General features: G+C 41.5%; 1 protein-coding gene across 3 annotated transcripts in view; it reads right to left on the bottom strand.

The window, feature by feature from the left end:
- PLEKHA7 (pleckstrin homology domain containing A7) overlaps nucleotides 1-17,021 on the bottom strand; it is a 152,725-nt gene extending 135,704 nt beyond the window's left edge. For all 3 annotated transcript variants that reach the window (XM_039552477.1, XM_039552478.1, XM_039552479.1), the window contains exons 1-3: nucleotides 16,902-17,021; nucleotides 16,706-16,782; nucleotides 16,516-16,573 (exon numbers count right to left, since the gene is read on the bottom strand). In XM_039552477.1, coding sequence (XP_039408411.1) covers nucleotides 16,516-16,573; nucleotides 16,706-16,782; nucleotides 16,902-16,984 — 218 coding nt within the window. In that variant the 5' untranslated portion in view covers nucleotides 16,985-17,021. The remainder of the gene's footprint in view (nucleotides 1-16,515; nucleotides 16,574-16,705; nucleotides 16,783-16,901) is intronic.
- Nucleotides 17,022-17,357: the final 336 nt, after the last annotated feature.

Genomic DNA, 17,357 nt, shown 5'->3' with positions numbered 1-17,357 from the left:
CGCATCACTCTCCTGGTTGCATCTGCCCAACCCATGGCAGCTTTGGCAGCCTCCCAAATTATTCCTTTGATTCCTGAGGACAATCCCCCCTACAGCTTGGGTCCCTCATCCTGCTCCTCTCTGAACAGTCTGCTGTGAGAGGTGTTGCCCTGCTTTTTCCAAAACACAGCTCAAGTAGGAAGCAGCAGGCACAGGACTATCTTATTTCACCTGCAGCAGCCCACAGCAAGGTCACACTCGCTAAGGTGCGCTCATTCCAAGTGCTCAGATGGAGCTGGCAGCAGCATCCGCAGCGCTGCGCAGCAGGAGAGAACTCGCAGGTTTGAAGGTGTTAAGTCTGAGAGGAAAAAAAAAAACACATTTTGGTCTCTTTCCTCAGTGCAACAATCAAAAAAACAAGAAAAAAACCCCGACCACAAAACAGTTTCACAATCTATTACAAACCCTCAATCAAGCACAAAACTTTAGTTGAAATATTAAGACAACCTTAGAATATAAGGCATTTTAATTATTTGAGTATCTGACACTTTCTTTTCAGCTTTCTTTTCACAAGCCATTCATATTTGGTTTTTACAAAGGCATTTTTGAAGCTTCAGCTGAAGTTCCAAAGTTTCGAAAGCTTCAGCTGAAGTTCCAAAAACTTTTTTTAAATACTTGTTATAAAACCAAAGCATTTTAAAATGAAGTTACTGTTTAATACTCAGTGGAATCACTGTGTCATTTCATCTGTCAGAGCACAGACAAACTCATAAGAGTTTTCTTTTTTGACAAGAGTCAGTGAGCTTTTTCTCAAAACTTGGTTTGTATGTAGCTGAGATGGAAGTCTCCCCACAAAGAGTAGGATGCACACACTGTATTTGTAGTGGTCTGGGCCCCCCAGATGACAGAACACCTATGAAATGGGCATGGAAACACACATGGCTGGCACTGAACATCAGAGCAGATTCCCCTGGACAAAGCCCTGTCAGCCAAACTTAAAAGGTACTCAGGCAGTTCAGAAACCATGCAGGATTATGGTGAGAGAGTTTAGCAACCAACACAACAACAGGGGAGACCAGTAGGATCTGAGATATTTTTCAATATTTTGCTCACCCAGCACTTCCAGTAAAGATTCTCAAGTCAAAAGTCATTAGGCTGCGTTCTTCCAGGTATAACAGTTCAACAGCCCTTTTCTTCTTAAATACTTTTGAAACCAATAAATCACTACTCCCTTCCAGAGTTATCCTAGCTTGTGTCTATTTTCTACATCCTGGTCTTGTTAAAAGGACAAGTTTACCTTTTAGCAGCCACTGAGTAAAACCAAAACATAGGAAGATCTACAGACCACTTATCTGGTCAAGATCCCTACCTATTAAAAGCTGCCATTTTTCAGACAGCTGTATGTAGTTCTCCTCCAGTGCTGACAGAATGTAAGTAATAGATGTATGTGTGTACACACCTGCATAAAAGGAGTGAGGTGGGTTGGGGAAGGAGAGAAAAAGAGATCACAAGCATCCTTATTACCTCGGAATAGTTGTTAAGCCACACCTAAGATTGGAAAGACGTAAGTCTCCAGTCAATAGCAGGCTTCCTCCTCAACCAGCCTCCCTTGGGTATATCATAACAAAAAATTCCTCTCTCCATAATTTACCCCAAATCACTAACCTGAGTGCTGTCCCAGGATGTCTGCAGCTCTCTTAGTCCCTCTATCTTCTGATCCTGGAAGGAAGTTCTCAATCTCTGTACCCACCCATCTTGACTCAGCACGTCTCCTCTCCAGAGCACCAGCCTACCCATTTAGGCAGAGAACACAATTTCCCAATCCCTACAGGAAATAACTCCTCATAATCCTTGAGCAGCTGAACGCTAGGAAGGTCTGTCATTTACAACATCACTTCGTGTATGCATGTTTCAACAAATGGTATCGATTGCACAGGTCACAAGTATTTCACTTTTCTTGAAACAAGGAGCACTTCCCCATCAGCTACAAGGCAAAAATTCATCTGACAATTGTAGGTCCCTCAGGTGTTTGCAGCTACTCTGAGCAGTTAACTTATTATACAGGATATCCTTCTACCAATCAACTTTAAAAAGGCAGCTGTGACATTTAAGATAAGCTTCTTCAGCAGGCAATCTAAGAAGCCTATACAAAAAAACCCCATTATTATTAAGTACATACTAAGCAGCAGCCCATTTGAGTGGGCTGGTGTGCCTTTCTTCCAAACGTTCAAGTCATTGCTTTTCAAAACTGAAATGTCTCTAAAAACTGTTATTCTTTTAGTCTTTTTAAAGTTTATTTCCAGAGAAGCATTACCTAAATAAAAACCTGTTTTTCATGCCCTGCAGAAACTGTTTTCAACATCGATGGGGGAGGGGGGTATCAACCTAAGAGCTAGAAAGCTTTGAAGGGCATTCCTCTCCTCCTGCATTTCAGATTAAGTACAGACTCCTTCCTCTTCCTGTTAGACCTGTTGACAAGCAAGTAGCTCTCATGATTAACCACTCTTAAAAATAATAATTTAAAAAAAACATTAAAAACTTCACTGTTAGAATGACCATAGTCTACTTGAAAGCTGAATTAGTGAAAGAAGTCTTTATCCCAAACAATGGTAAAGATCCACGCATTCAAAATTAAGGAAAATGAATGTAAAAACATCTACAAGCTGAAAGTTTACTCCAAATTTCTAACTGACCCAGCTGAAACTGCATAAACTCTACAAAAGACTTAGGACAGAATTGCTCCTACCATTTTCCAAAGCTTTTGAAAGAGCTAGAACTGTTTTTCCCTAGTATCAAAAACAATATCAAATACAGAAATACTTCCTCAGAGCAATTTGTCTCAGTAAGTAAAATATTTATCGTGTTTTTATGAAGATGGCAAGTGCACACCTCTCAGAAGGATTTGTTTATCCAGCATCAGATACCAAAAAAAGCTTCCACTAGACAGTCTTTGACCTGCTTGAGCTTCAGGAATACTTTATGCAGGGGGAGGGGAGAAACTGCTAGCTATATAATTATAAATGTATTTTAACATAAATGCTTTTTGACACAAACTGATTAGGAAGAGGGAATAACTTCACTGTCAAAATATTCCAAGGTTAGAGCTCTGCAATTTTCTTAAAGAATGGAAGCCACTATAAATCACTTGTTACCTTAGATGGAATGACACACAGAAAAATATTCCCAGAATTTTTTTTTTTTTTTACACATAGCATTTAAAATTCCAGGGGAGTGTTTTACACTTATTTTTAAGACCTTGATGCCAGATCATCTCAGGAGCTTTTCAAAATGCATGCACACATAATCATTTCAACACAATACCACACCAACTTTTCCCATAGTATTTTTGCCAACTCTGCACTTTACCATCATCCTTTTTAATTTAATTTACCCATAACATAAGGTGATAAAGTAATTAACGTACCTCTTAACTACTTTCAAAATTTTGTTTAATGCTTTCGCTTCTGGGCAGGCACAGAGAAAATATTTCCTTCACTTATTCAGCTAATTCAGTTAACAAGTATGTCAGAAGTGAAGAAAAACTACCAGGAATGCACTTAAACCACTTTTTCTTTTTGCAGTTTATGACCCACTAGGAATGGGAAAACAAATTTACATAGCTTTAGATTAAAACCAGCTTGAAAAACAGAAAAGGAAATCACAATTTACTATTCAAAGTTATCTGAAGCACTCAAGAAAAAAGTACTGTAAGATTTTAAAAAATCCATTTGTATCACAGACTATTAAGAAACATTTTAGTTTAGCTCACTTCAGAAGTGAAATTCCAGTGAGACCCATGTATTAACTGCCACAATTTAAGTTGTTTTGTTACTTCTACTCCAGATCACCAAACATTCATTTCTGGATGAATGGCAGCATTTCTGGTGCAGCATGAAATACCCACTGAAAGATTTCATACACCAAATTCAGAACAGTCAAAAACATTACCAAAAAAAAACCTACAAGTAAACAAAAGTATTTAAATGCAAGCAGGGTATAGTTCACAACCAGAAGTAATTTTTGTTCATGAAGACAGCAGTTCAACTACTGACAACTTCTGACACACTACTTCCCCACAAAAAGTAATTTCTCTGATTGTCACAGAGAAATTGTTTTGCCTATCTCACAAACAGTTAAAAGATTCCAGAAGTCTGGGTTTTCCTCAAATAACCCGTTCCTATGTGGCAGGTTCAGGTGTACTCTAAACTTCTTAACTAAAGCTCAACCTAAAGAAAACCACAGTCAGCTGAGAGAGAAGCACACTCCCTTCAAATCAGCAGAACACTGGGGCTTTCCTAACACTGCTCCTCCACTCTAATTCTCCATCCTCCCAAACCATAACACTCTGAATTCATACCTTCTCCATATTTCTACTCACCTCCCTGGTAGAGAATTCTTACACTGGCAATTTAACATCTTCCCTGAAAATGTCAGTAGCCAAAATAAACAGAATGTCAAGTTAACTGGCATGGAAGAGCTGCTGAGCCAAATAAAACACTAAAATGAACAAGACCCTGGAATTTTTAACATATTTGCAGAGGTCAACAATCTCTCAATTTCTGTATCATTGCAGAACCAAGAAGCCCTGTGACAGACTTTGTTAAATCGATCAAACATACAATCATGCTCAATTTATATTTTCACCTACATAATTTATAAACATCAAAATTCACCAAGAATGGCCTTTCCAGTACTTTTCTCTCACTCAGTTTCACCCAAAACTGTTATACAGACCCAATAACAAGTTAAAAACCATGTTCATTATCATTAATGGAATTCCTGAAAAATTAGATGAAAGGAAAAAAAAAAGTTAATCATTAATATTCTGGGAAAAACAAAATTGTTGATGCCAAATATTACTTTTAAACCGATTCCATTTGCATTAATTCATTTGGAATTACCACAGTCTAGTCAGTGCATTAACAGAATTTCTTTAGGTGCTTCTAATCACAGAAATCTTAAAAATCCATGAGAAAAAATGAACAACCTGGAATTTTCTTTCTAAAGAAAATAGACATATTATTCACTAGCAGCCCACTTTATATAAAAATTAAGGGTTTTTTCTATATTCCTCCAGCCCACAAGGAAAAAGCAACAGGCCTGTTTACAATGTACCTCATCCTAAGCCATAGCAACTACTCAGGAAATAGCTGTATAACAGTCTAAACATAAATTTACAAGTGTTTTCATTTCCCTACACAAAAAGGGCTCTTCTGCTCATCAATAGTTCAAATATTCTTGTGGCCTTACTACTCACATTACTTAAAAACACAGTTGATAACTACTTATTTTAAGATTTAGGGCAAAACTTAATCTGATTGCCACAAACCAGAGCTTCCTCGAGCTCCTGCAGTCTGCCCACCACAGTGACAAAGGAGTAGCACACTGGCAATCAGAGATACTCCCCAAATTCTTAATTGTAGCTCCTCCATTGCACCTGTCAAGGAAGATGAGCTGGAGAAAAACTGGACTCCTGCAGCTACCCTCTCTCCAACTGCTTCTTCTCTGGTGAAGGAGAAGTCACATCATCCATAGACAGAAACTTCAATTTTCCTCCTGGATTTCTGCCTTCAGCCCATGTTATTTATCAATACCATTTAACAGTTTATTTGCTGACTGCCACATCTGATCAATGGGAAAAATAAAACCCTGTGATCTGCCTTATGAGCACTGCTGATGCAGCAAACGGTACAGATTTGGGGGAGAGAGCCCAGAAACTGCATTTGAAACCATCCATACTATCCAACATAAACACTGCTTCTGGCCTTTTCAAGTCCACACTGCTGACCAAAATGCTTCATCCCTTTTCTGATTTCTGAACATATAGACACATCCAAAAGTCCACACTGGAAAGCTTTCAGTTCACTACTCACCTTCATTTCCAGAAGTACTTCACATCTTGCCTCCTCCTTTGCTGACTTTGGTTCTCTTATTTATGCAAACTCAGTTTAAACACTGTTTTCACAAACTTCCAATATTTGGGACATTTAACTATTATTAGTAGTATTGAACCACCAATTCAGGCACTGCAACTGCTGCTCAGCTACCATCTGACTGCACAGCCATCCCTAGGGGAAGTCCCAGCTGGGATCTCACCTTCCCCATTTAAAGAAGTGCAACACAGCTGGTGAAAGGTGGAGCACAAGTCTAACCCCCAGCAGCTGAGGGAGCTGGAGGAAAGGAGGATCAGAGGATGCCTTATCTCTCTCTACAACCACCTAAAAAAGAGGCTGTAGCCAGGTGAGGGCTGGCTCTTCTCCCAGAAACAAGCAATAGGACAAGAGGAAATGGGCTCCAGCTGTGCCAGGGGAGATTTAAATTGGATATTAGAAAAGATTACTTCGCCAGAAGGGTTGCCCAGCATTGGAGCAGGCTGCCCAGGGAAGTAGTTGAGTCACCATTCCTGGCCATATTTAATTTAATTGGGACTTGGGACGTGGTTTAATGATGGACTTGGCAGTGCCGGGTTAGCGGCTGGACTTGATGATCTTCATTTCCAACCTAAATCATTCCTTACTGTAGTTGGTATATAGGAGTAGATTTTCCTTGTAGTTCAGAAATCCACCCAGTACCAGGGTTATTTAAACCTCATGCAAAATTTGAAGACATTTCTCCTGATATTCTCTGGATCACCCGGCAAAATCAGCAATATTGTTGCAGCACTTCAAATTACTCAAAAAGGGAGAAACTACCAGACTTTAAAAATTTGTATTATTTGTAAATCTCTCAGCAAGGACTACTCTGCATCAGTACAGCAGCTCCTACACAGCAAATACTGGGTATTATGTTTAAATGCCTTAATCATGTATTTTAATAACTTGTGTTTAACCTTGACACAAGGTTAGTAATGTTAACTGCATTAACATTACTGGGTTAGTAATGTTAACTGCAATTTCTGCTTCTACCTGAAATGGTTTTTAATCCTTCAACTGCAAGAAACTTGAATTTCAATTTCAACAATCTGAATGCCCAGCAATCACATGCTACACTATGAAAACATACCTAAAGTCATAAAAGTGAATGCTGTTTTACTTCTTTCCCAGAGGACACTGTCATAGACCTCAGTAATTTCAACTTCCCTTCCACTATTCTGGTGTTTCAGTATTTCCTTAGACAATTAAATATTCTTCAGAGGCATGGAAATGCAACTCTCAGAAAAGACCTGTTAACCAGAGATTTAGCTGTCCACCTTCTTAGGCAAGTTAGCAGTAAGAGTGAGCTGGAAAAAACCAGACAGTGACACTGAAAAACATCTGCTACACTGATACTTACACTACACTGAAGTAAAGATTTATCATTCCACATTTCAACTGAAAGGACTAAATATCCTGTTAAACGAGTATATCAAATTCCAACTTGATACCTGTAATCTCTTCATGAAGAATTTCATGTAATGATTGCACATGAGAAATAACTCATTGACTTATTTTTTTTAAATGAGTTCAAACTGCACCTCACTACAAAACCAACTGGAAGAGCAAAAGGAAAGTGGTTAGGCTATTTAAAATTGAATACTGGGAATAATAAAACAGTGTTGAAGGAATAAATCTGATCACTAAGTGAAATAGTTTTAGGCAGTCAAGCATTTCTGTGCTAAAAAAGTAAAGCACAAAAGTAGCATTTAAAGAACAGCATTAATCTGTGATTTCCAAAGAAGGAGATAAAAACATCTGCTCAAGCCACTTGACAATATAATTGTCTTAATTGGAAGGCAAGCAAAGACTTTACATTAAAAAAATTACATGTTCACAAATTGCACTCTAAGTAAAAGAATTTAAAAATAGGGCTGATATTCTGAGATGGTAACAATAAATATCAAGTTTTTGAGAACTGTCATCTAAGAAAAATGGGTTTCATCATCTTGCAGCTTTTATTAATTTAATTTTAGTTTAGTCCAGGAGATTCAACATGGTCTTGAACCACCATATCCTCTGTGGTACAGCTGTCTACATCTAAATTTTGTCAGTGTTATCTCACCATGCAAAGAGCTAATGTTAGAACTCCTGATCTTCAGCAAAACGTAGAGAAAACATGGCTGCTTTACCAGCCAGTGAAAATTACATAAAATGAATCACACCCCTTAGCCCAGTTCTGTCTCCAGATATGTTTAAAGATTTTGCTGAAAAAGATCTAACAGATCTATTATTCCAGGTATTAGGACAAGGCCCAGTTATTTTCCTTTGATTCAAAGCAAGCATTGAATTCAAGCACTCAGAGGTTAACATGCAGAGCACATGTTTAAAACACCTAAAAATTGGCTTGAAAAGACACACGATAAAAACAAATTATGTTAGCTTTTGGTCTCTGATTTGAGCTGCTTGATAAACAAACAATGTCTCTATCTTTTCATTGCTCTCCTTTATATTGATGTCAATTTCCTAAGTTAATCAAAGCAAGTCTTCCTTCTGCCTAGATAAAGGACAAAAAAGTCACTACAAAAAGTAAAGAACAATAAACATGAAACTCAAGTGAAAGTTGCTGCTCAAGCATTTTGCTACTTTGAGGACGAATGTGAAACTATGACATTTTGCAACAAATATGCAGCTTACAAAAGGCAATAACTACATTTTTTCAGATTAAGTGAAAAAGAAAATTAACAGCAGCTTTCCTGCTTAGTCATGTTTTACAGACCCTATACAGAGCTGCTCGAAAACAATCACCTGCATGTTCCAGAATCAATGTGTATTTTCAAAATGCTTCAGTCTGCTCTTAGTTCAGGATATTTGGTCTCTGGTAAGTAAATAAAAATATAATAAAAGTCCTCACTTGACAAGGAACTGAAAATGAAATCCAGTATTACTCAAATCCTTCATTTCAGCAGTGCATCCCAATCTCATTTTAAAAGTTTTGGTGGTCTCGGTTGTACTTTTTATTAAACTGAAGATAAAACCTTTAAAGATACAGATAAGCAATAAGGAAAACAAAGGTTTAAACACAAAACTTGAGGCAGAAAAGCACACAGCTACTATGTATTGGTAGCAAGACTTTGTACCTGTCTAGACAAGTCAGTGACGTTCTTGCCAAGTACTCCATGGCACACAATCAGAAAGAGAAGGGTTGGGCACTTAACCAGATTCTTCTTGGATTTTAACATCTTTAATTACAAATGTGCTTTTAAATTAAAAGTTCTGCTTCTGAGCACATATCTCAGAGCAGACATTGTAAAACAGTCTAATAACGCTGTAGGAAAAGACAATTAAACTATAAATAAAATGCCCCATCTTTTACCGTTATCCAAGCCGAGGTCATTAAAAAAAAAAGTTTAAAAAGCACATCTAGGAGGCAAAGACAAAACAAATTAGATTTAGTAGCAAATTAGAGTCTACAGTCATACTGGGTAGAATTGGATGTGATATTAAATAAATGTGACACCACATTTATTCAAAATGGTCTCTGCAGAGATCCAGCACTACCATGCTGGAGCACTACACTTAATCTGTACCAAAGAAATGTAAATATTTGAGATGATGGCAAACTTGGATCAGTCGTGAGGTTAAAACTCATTTTAGTATAATCCATCTGCAGCAAGTGGAATGATGGGAAAATACAGGGTATAGAACATATGCATTTCACAGCACACACTTCTCTTTTCTCTCAAGCACTTAAGATTGTTCAGGATTTCCCACCTGCCTGGAAAAAGGTACCTTTTCATTTCCTCCATTATAAAAAGAAAAAAAAACCATCTGGCACTATATATTTGCCTGCAGATAGGCAATCCTTTCCCTAGGTCCAGTTGCTAGAGTTTACTACTGATAGATGGAAGAAGCAACCTTTTTCAACAAAACATGCATAACATCAAAACAAAACATAGCATTAATATCAAGATTCTGCTGTCCCAAATATTTGAGATTCTCTCCTTCCTGAAAGATCATGTGTAATTAATAAAATAAAATTAAAAGTGTTGAATAAATTATCTATTTCCTCATCTGATGTGGTAGGCATATTGCAATACCTACCACATCAGATGAGAAAATGTAACTCAAGGTTATGAAAACTACTTTTAAGACTACAGCAATACGTGCCCAGTCCAGCCATATGACTGTATTTATTCTTAATCTTTAGACAGACTTTCAGAAATATTGAAACCCTCACTGCCGTAATACCTTCTTTAAAAAGGCACATGCATTCACCTGCACAGATCCATGAATGCAGAAGTGGACACTGCTTTAGGAAAGAGGCCGAATGAATGACACATTCAAAAAGCTGGAATGTGTAGTAAACAAAATGTGGAGGCTGGCAGCTTTGAATAACCAGTGCATGCCTTTGCTTCTGAGCTACAACACAAGGAAGCCACATAACCCCAACCAGAACAAAAGAATGTTGCTCTGTTTCCCAGAAAACTTTCATTTCCAGAAGTGTTCAACACCTAAAAAAGCATCTCACTCTAAGTGTGTGTTATCCTTGCTGGCCTCTTCAGGTAGTCAAAATTCAGGTTTCCAACATGCGTGTATCTTCAAGTAAAGGCAAACACAGATTGACAAACCAAGCTGACTGGTTTTTATGGTGCAGCCCTCCTTTAAAAACAAACAAAACCCAGCACCTTCCCTTATATGCTCCTCCCTCCCCCAAGGAATGCACACAATATCCCTCTTCATTCATATACCTCGCTGAAGCAAACCACACATGGCATTTTCCTTACGCACAGTTCCAAGCTTGCTCTTCCAGAGGGCACTCAGAAATTCAGGGACCATGAACAACATACCCTTTTCCTGCTTTCTGGGAGCTGAACTACAAAGTACTTCCTTTGCTCTCTGCAACTATCAGCCATCCCTGCCCGAGCACAAATCCATCAGCATTTACTTCACTCATTAATGAGTGATCTCCCATTTTAGCTGTCATCAAAAAGGACACTTCATTGTTTCCCCAGCTGGCATGAAACACAGCTACTGTATCCAGCCAGCAGATATTCCCAGTTCAATTCTGCTCACAATCCAGGACAACAAAATGCATTAAACAGCCTGTCTGACCAAACCCAAAGCTGGAGAACAAAGGACAAGAGAAACGCAGAGAACCTCGTACAGGCAGTGAGATTTACTTTTACTGTATATAGTTCTGCTTTCCCATAGCCCAAATGGAACACTTTCTTCCAAGAAAATTAATAATGAGAAGCAGAAGACCCAACAGGGTTTCACCCAGCCTGGCAGCTTTCCTCCTGCTGCCTAATCTGCTGCCATGAGCCAGTAGAGGCCGCTCAAGACCATGGATCGCTCCCGCAGAACTGCGGGATGGGACAGCAGCTTCCCGACCCCCGCCTCTCAACACAACAGCCACTTCTGGCATTTTTCTTCCACTTCTCAATTCCACACCCGCTTCTCCACCCGTACAAATTACCTCAGTGAAGTCTAGCCCCCCTCAAGGGCAACTCCTGACTGTAGGGAATCACTGGTGACCAGAATTCACGTCGCTGCACATGGTGCTCTCAAGATTATCCAAACTGGGTGTTCTACCCCTTGCTGTGGAACCATTCCAGGTTTCTTTCCCTAAAAGTTTCCCCACGGCACTCTATAGCACACAAAACCCATTCATTTCACCAGAGACTATCCTTAAATATTCTAGAGATGGTGTGAAGGTATCACTTTCGGTGAAGTTCTCACGTGGTTCCAGCTACCCAATTCTTATTCCACTCCAGGAACCTCCCCCCAACTTGAACTGGCCATGCACAGCAGTGACACGTGAAGTGGTTCGTGGGCCAGCTCCTCACAGGTGGGTTTCATGTCAGTTCATATACTTACTTACACATTAACTTTCATCTAGCCACAGGTTCAAGAACCACAAGGGACATAATCTACGTAGAAGATCTCATTATAGGGAGATCAAGTGCTCCAGTATCTTTTACTTCTACAGTAATAACCTTCATTGAAAACAGAGCAAGAAATAATAATTTGTCTTTACAGCAGGTCAAGGAACACATACAGTAAACAGTGTTTTAGCCCACCTAAACAGCCACAAAAAAAGATACAATTTTCAACATCCTACTAGGAGTGGGGAAGACAGGAATTCCTGCAGGGCAGAAGAAACCTGTTGATTAAATTTATTAATGAGATTATAAAACAATCTTCTCAGATAATGAAAAGGACTGAACTCAGTAATCCAGATGGTCTCTTCCCCTTCGGGCTTCTGTGATTAAATAATCATTAAGTGGGTGTCATCTGTAGGCCACTGTGGGTGAATCTGAGCTCCTGTATGGTTTCCAGTGACATTGTATCTGAATGTATATGCTTGGCACAGCAGAATCAAAGTTAAAAAGGCAGATTTCTGTTTAGTGTGCTTTGCTCTTTTGCTATTTCCAAACACTTGAAACACATACCATGCATATTTCCTACACACAGAATGAGCTAAATAGAAGAATTAAAGAGTAACAGTTGCAAACAGTAACTGACTATTGATATGCCAATTTCATCGTTTTGTTTCTTGTACATCCACTTTGTTACCCACAGAAGAGGCCAAGCTGAACTAGAAACTGACTACAGAAACAAATAAAAGGTTAACTTCAGATATTTAAGTGCTGGTTTCCACTTTTTTGTTCCTAATTCTAGGCTACAATTTGAATGCATGATTACCTTTCAGCTGTGCCATACCACTGCAGCATTCAAAAAGAACCTCTGTAGCAGCAGTACGCTTTTTTCAACATATTTAAATACAAGCCAGTTAGGTATCTAACACTGGAAGAACAGATCCTTTCACACCAATAGCCATCTCAATCTTTGAAAGCTGTAAGAAAGTAATGAAAAACATTCCATGATTTCCAAGCTTTCCAACTTCCCCAAGTCTTTTGGATGATCAGACAAAGAAAAGCAAATGGAAAGAAAAAACTGCACTATAATGCATACACACACTGCTTTACCATCATCACTACCTTCCCTGCATGTCCCATCTCCTTCCCCAAAGAGTTTGCCAGCCACACTTAACATTTCACATCAGCAACCCAACCACCAGAAACAAACCAGAACCAGTGCTGTCCAGTCTTCATTCAGTTCCACATGTGTGCCTCTCCCAGAAAGCACATGCCCAACAAACTCAAGGTACTTGAAAAACATCAGTAAACAAACAAAAGAAGAGATGGAAAAGTGTGGTGCAAGCTGTATTCAGTACTCAAACAATGCAACATCCATGATACTTTTAGACAAAGACTACTAAATGGAGATCCAGAAGAATCAGTTTATATATCACTTATTTAATGTTTTATTTAGTGATTTTAGGATAAGAGGCAGCACTGCCCTAACAGGGTTTGCCACTATCAAGAAATGCTGAAGAATACCTGGAACAGAGAAAATCATTCGCGAAGACATGGATGTGCATAAATGGGAAGAACTGGAACACAGCTTCCTAATACAAATTACAGTTCTTCAAATTTAAAGCAGTAAAGAAAAAGAAAGATCTGCATATATCAGTCAACTGGCAGCACTCACATGTGCTGTCAGTGTGGGTGTCTTCCCTAAATAGCCAAACAACCTAAAATGCAGAAAACTGAGACAATTTTAGAGCCAAGAAAGCACTTTTGTTGTTTGAGAGCCTCACAAAAGCTCACTCCAGCCCAGGATTCTGTTCACTCACATGCAACAAAGATGACTTCATATTGCAAGAGGTGCAGAAAAGAACTACAGGATAATCAAACACACGGAGAGCTCTTTTTAAGGGGCTGGACAAAGAACTTGGCTTGCTTAGTTGAGCAAAACAAGGCTAAGAGGGAATGTGATTTCAGACAAGCATCTCTAGTAAATAACCTAAGGGAAAGCAGTACCCCTTCAACAACAGGGCAGCTGCCCAACTATAAAACAGCAAAAAACATTCTAAACTACAGCATGTTAATTTGGAAAGCTTCTACCCAAAAGAAGCAGAGTTTGGGAAACTTTCAAACTCCTGTTACATGGAAAGGAGAGAAAACTTATCTGGTTTTGAAATTAAGCTTGACCAGCTTATAAACCTTTGTTTTATTATATGATGTTTCAAGTTTGTCCACAGTATTAAAAGAAGTAATAAAGACATGGAAGTAAATGAACATAAGATTAATTTTTTTTTACATTAAAGACAGCTCACATCCCATATTTTATCTAATATTTTCATTATCTCTGTACCAGAAATCAGTTATGTAAGTGGAGTTAGCCTCTATATATTTAAATAAAATGTTTGATTGAAGTTATTTAAAATAGCAATAATACTTAGTAATACTTTTAATTTCATTAGAGAAATAATAAGACTTATCCATTAAGTGGCCAATGTGGAAAAACTACAGTAGGCTGCATTAACAGTGGAAATTATCACAAGGGGGTGGCGTTACTGGGAATGTTCCTCCTGACACCCTTCAGTAAATTAGTAGCCAAGGAGTAACAATGTGCTTGTGAAATTTCTGTAGACGACATCAGACTGGAACTGTCACCAGTACAAAAGGACTGGGTAGTTATGCAGGAGAGTTCACGGGTTTTGAGAGGTGGAATGCCAGAAAATGGAATTTAATGGTACAACATGTGAAATCATGCGTTTAGGGACCGGTAACCTTTCCTGTAAGCTGAGAACTCATCACGTGGAAGCAACATAGGAGGAATGAACAGAGCAGTGAGGTATGGAAATCATCATCTAAGGATACTGATGTTTATATGAGCACAAGAGCTCAGTATGCTCATGGAAGAAAAAATGAGAAATTCCACTCAGCTCAGGAAGCCTCTGAGCTGAAATTGAAGAGGTTAGAGCAGTGCTGGGGGAAGTATCACTGCTGAAGAGTTAAATATTGTATTCAGTATCAGGAGAATCTTTGGTCTGAAGCAGTACAACTGAACAGATTTATGTTAAAACCTTGCTGTGTCCTCAAAAAACTTTGCTTGGCCAAAGATGATTGAGGTTATTAAATTGCTCAGTAAAATACGTACTCCATTCCTTATTTCATTTCCTGAAGCAGTTCCAGCCCAAGGTAAAGAACACTATTAGCACAAGTTATGAAAATGCACTGCATGTAACTCTAATTTAATGGATCAGAAATTAAAAGTTTTGTAACTGCCCTACAGACAAGACAAGAGATGGTCTTCCAAACAGAGCTGTTTGGAAAAAAATTTAAGCTGTTCTAAAATCCCCTAGTAAGTTTCTGGAAAAGACAGAAAAACAAACAGATGTTGTCCTACATCTAGAAGTTTGCGTTTATGTATCCATGTAAAGGATCTGTTTACAGTACATTTACAGACTGGACATTTTAGAGTTCGATCTCTGGCCTGTGTAACCAGCAGAACTTTTATTCCTTCCTTTCAATGCACTGGCCACAGATAAAGGGTGGCAGCTCTAAGTGTTACTGAGCTGCTCTCCAAGGCTTTGCTACTACCTCCTGTTCAAGAGTCAAGGGCTAAACTAACTGCCCTGCCCAGCACTGTACGGAATTCTCTGGCTCAGACAAATGAAGATTGAATGCCTTTTTTTCCTCTGGAGGTGAAAGAAGGACATTTTAGGCTTATCTGGAATTTTATTTAACAAACATCCTACATGTGAGGCATTTGTGATGCACTCAGTCAACTGCTCCTTCACCTGGCCCAGTACGGTTTGGAAGCCTGATATTTACTAAAACCTCAAGTTAATCAAAGATTTTGGGGTATGCTCTGCATGCATTCCAATACTGGACAACGGTGACACATCAACGACCTGGGTTAGCTATCCCAGTGCCACACTGAAGCAATGAGGTAGTCTGAGCATTTTCCAGTCCTTTTCTGTTAGTTCCATTAAATTTGTCAGGTATTCAGATTTCCAAAGGAAAATGCAAAGACATCACAAGCAACACATGACTCTATATCCAAGGTGTACCAGAGTTTTACTCATATGATTAAATCTCTACTTTTACATCGGTGTTTGTATTTGTAAAAACCTTATATCTGCAATGTTTGAAAGAAGCTCTTAGTTATCCTATTTTACTGCAACATGCTTGCACCTCATAGAAGAAAAGCACCTCAATAAGCAGCACATCCCTGCTTGTAACTGCTCTCCGAACAAGAAACGCCACATGAAAGATCCCGACAGCCACCACCAGCCGTGGCAAGGCAATTTCATCCGTTCAGTCCCGTCTCTGGGAAGAAACACTGGAAGCTTTTCACTTGCAAAACTTCCCGGGGCTGCGTCCACAGCCACGAGCCATTTAAAATAACAAAACCACCTTCCACCTCGGCCGGCGCTCAGCAAGGCAACGCTCCACCTGCCGCAAACCCCACTGTAAATAACGGGGAGGGGGGGAGCAGCCAACACCGAAACAAACACACACAAAAAAACCCCAAACAAACAGGGAAAACTGAAGTGCCGCCTCCAAGGAAACCTGTTGCTGACCACCGCCAGAGCGCGGCTGGGGGGATCCCGCATCCCGCCGCGCCCGGAGCCAACTTTCCCGCTGGCACGGCGCACGCCGGTGCCACTTTCGCCGGCGTGGATCATTAATGAACCCGGCGGACGTGCGGGGTCGGTGCGGGGTCGGTGCGGGGCCGGCCGGGCTGAGCTCCGGGCGGGCCGGGGCCGCGCCGCCAGCGCCCCCCGGCCATGGGCGGTCGGCGCGGGGCCGGAGCCGGTACTCACTCGATGAAGTAGCTGGCGCCCTCCTCCGAGAACCCCTCCTCCCATCCGCGGGGCAGGTCTGCAAGGCACGGGGGAAGAGGGAAAGAGACAGAGAGCGGGAAGGAGGGGTGAGAACTTCGCCCGCGGAGCCTCCCGGCCGCGGGGCGGGGGGCGAGGAGGGGGCGCCGCGCCGCCGGCCCCGGGCACCCACCTGAGCGGATCATGTGGCCGGAGTTGACGGGCTCCCCGGTGCGCGGATGCAGCCAAGTGGTGCTGCGGGTCAGGTCGCTGCAGGGAGAAGCGGAAAACATGCACCTGTTAGCGAGGGCGCGGGGCCGCCCGTGCGGGCGGCGGCGGGAGCGGGGGCCGCGCTGCGCCCCGCGCCCCTCCCCGCGGCGCCCCCTTACTCGATGAAGAAGACGCGCCCGTCCCTGCAGACGCCGTAGGACCAGTGCTCAGGTAGAGTGTCCCGCCCCACCGCCGCCGCCATGTTCGCCGTGCGCGCAGCCGGCCGGGGCGGGGGTGCGGGCGGGCGGGCGGCCGGCGCTCGGCGCCCAGCGCCCGGCTCTGCTCGGCAGCGCCACCGCGGCGCGGGCCGGGGGCGGCACCTCCCGCCCCTCGGGAGGCCGCGGGCACGGCGGCGGGAGCGGGAGCCCGCGGTGCTGCCGCCCGGCTTTGTCCGCCGCTGCCCCGCGCCCGCCCCCCGGCCCCGCGTGCGCTGGCGGCCCCGGCGAGGCGCAGCGGCCCCCCGCGGTCACCCCCGCGGCCAGCGGCTACTCGCGGGCGGGAGCCGCGCATCCCCGCAGGCGCTCTGCGCCCGGCGGAGGGACCGGGATTGTCTCGGGCTCCGCTGCGGGAGCCCT

This window comes from Corvus cornix, chromosome 5 (assembly GCF_000738735.6).
Source record: "Corvus cornix cornix isolate S_Up_H32 chromosome 5, ASM73873v5, whole genome shotgun sequence".
Classification (NCBI taxonomy): Eukaryota; Metazoa; Chordata; class Aves; order Passeriformes; family Corvidae; genus Corvus; species Corvus cornix.
Note: the sequence above shows the minus strand (reverse complement) of the source record. Positions and strands in the feature narration are given on the sequence as shown.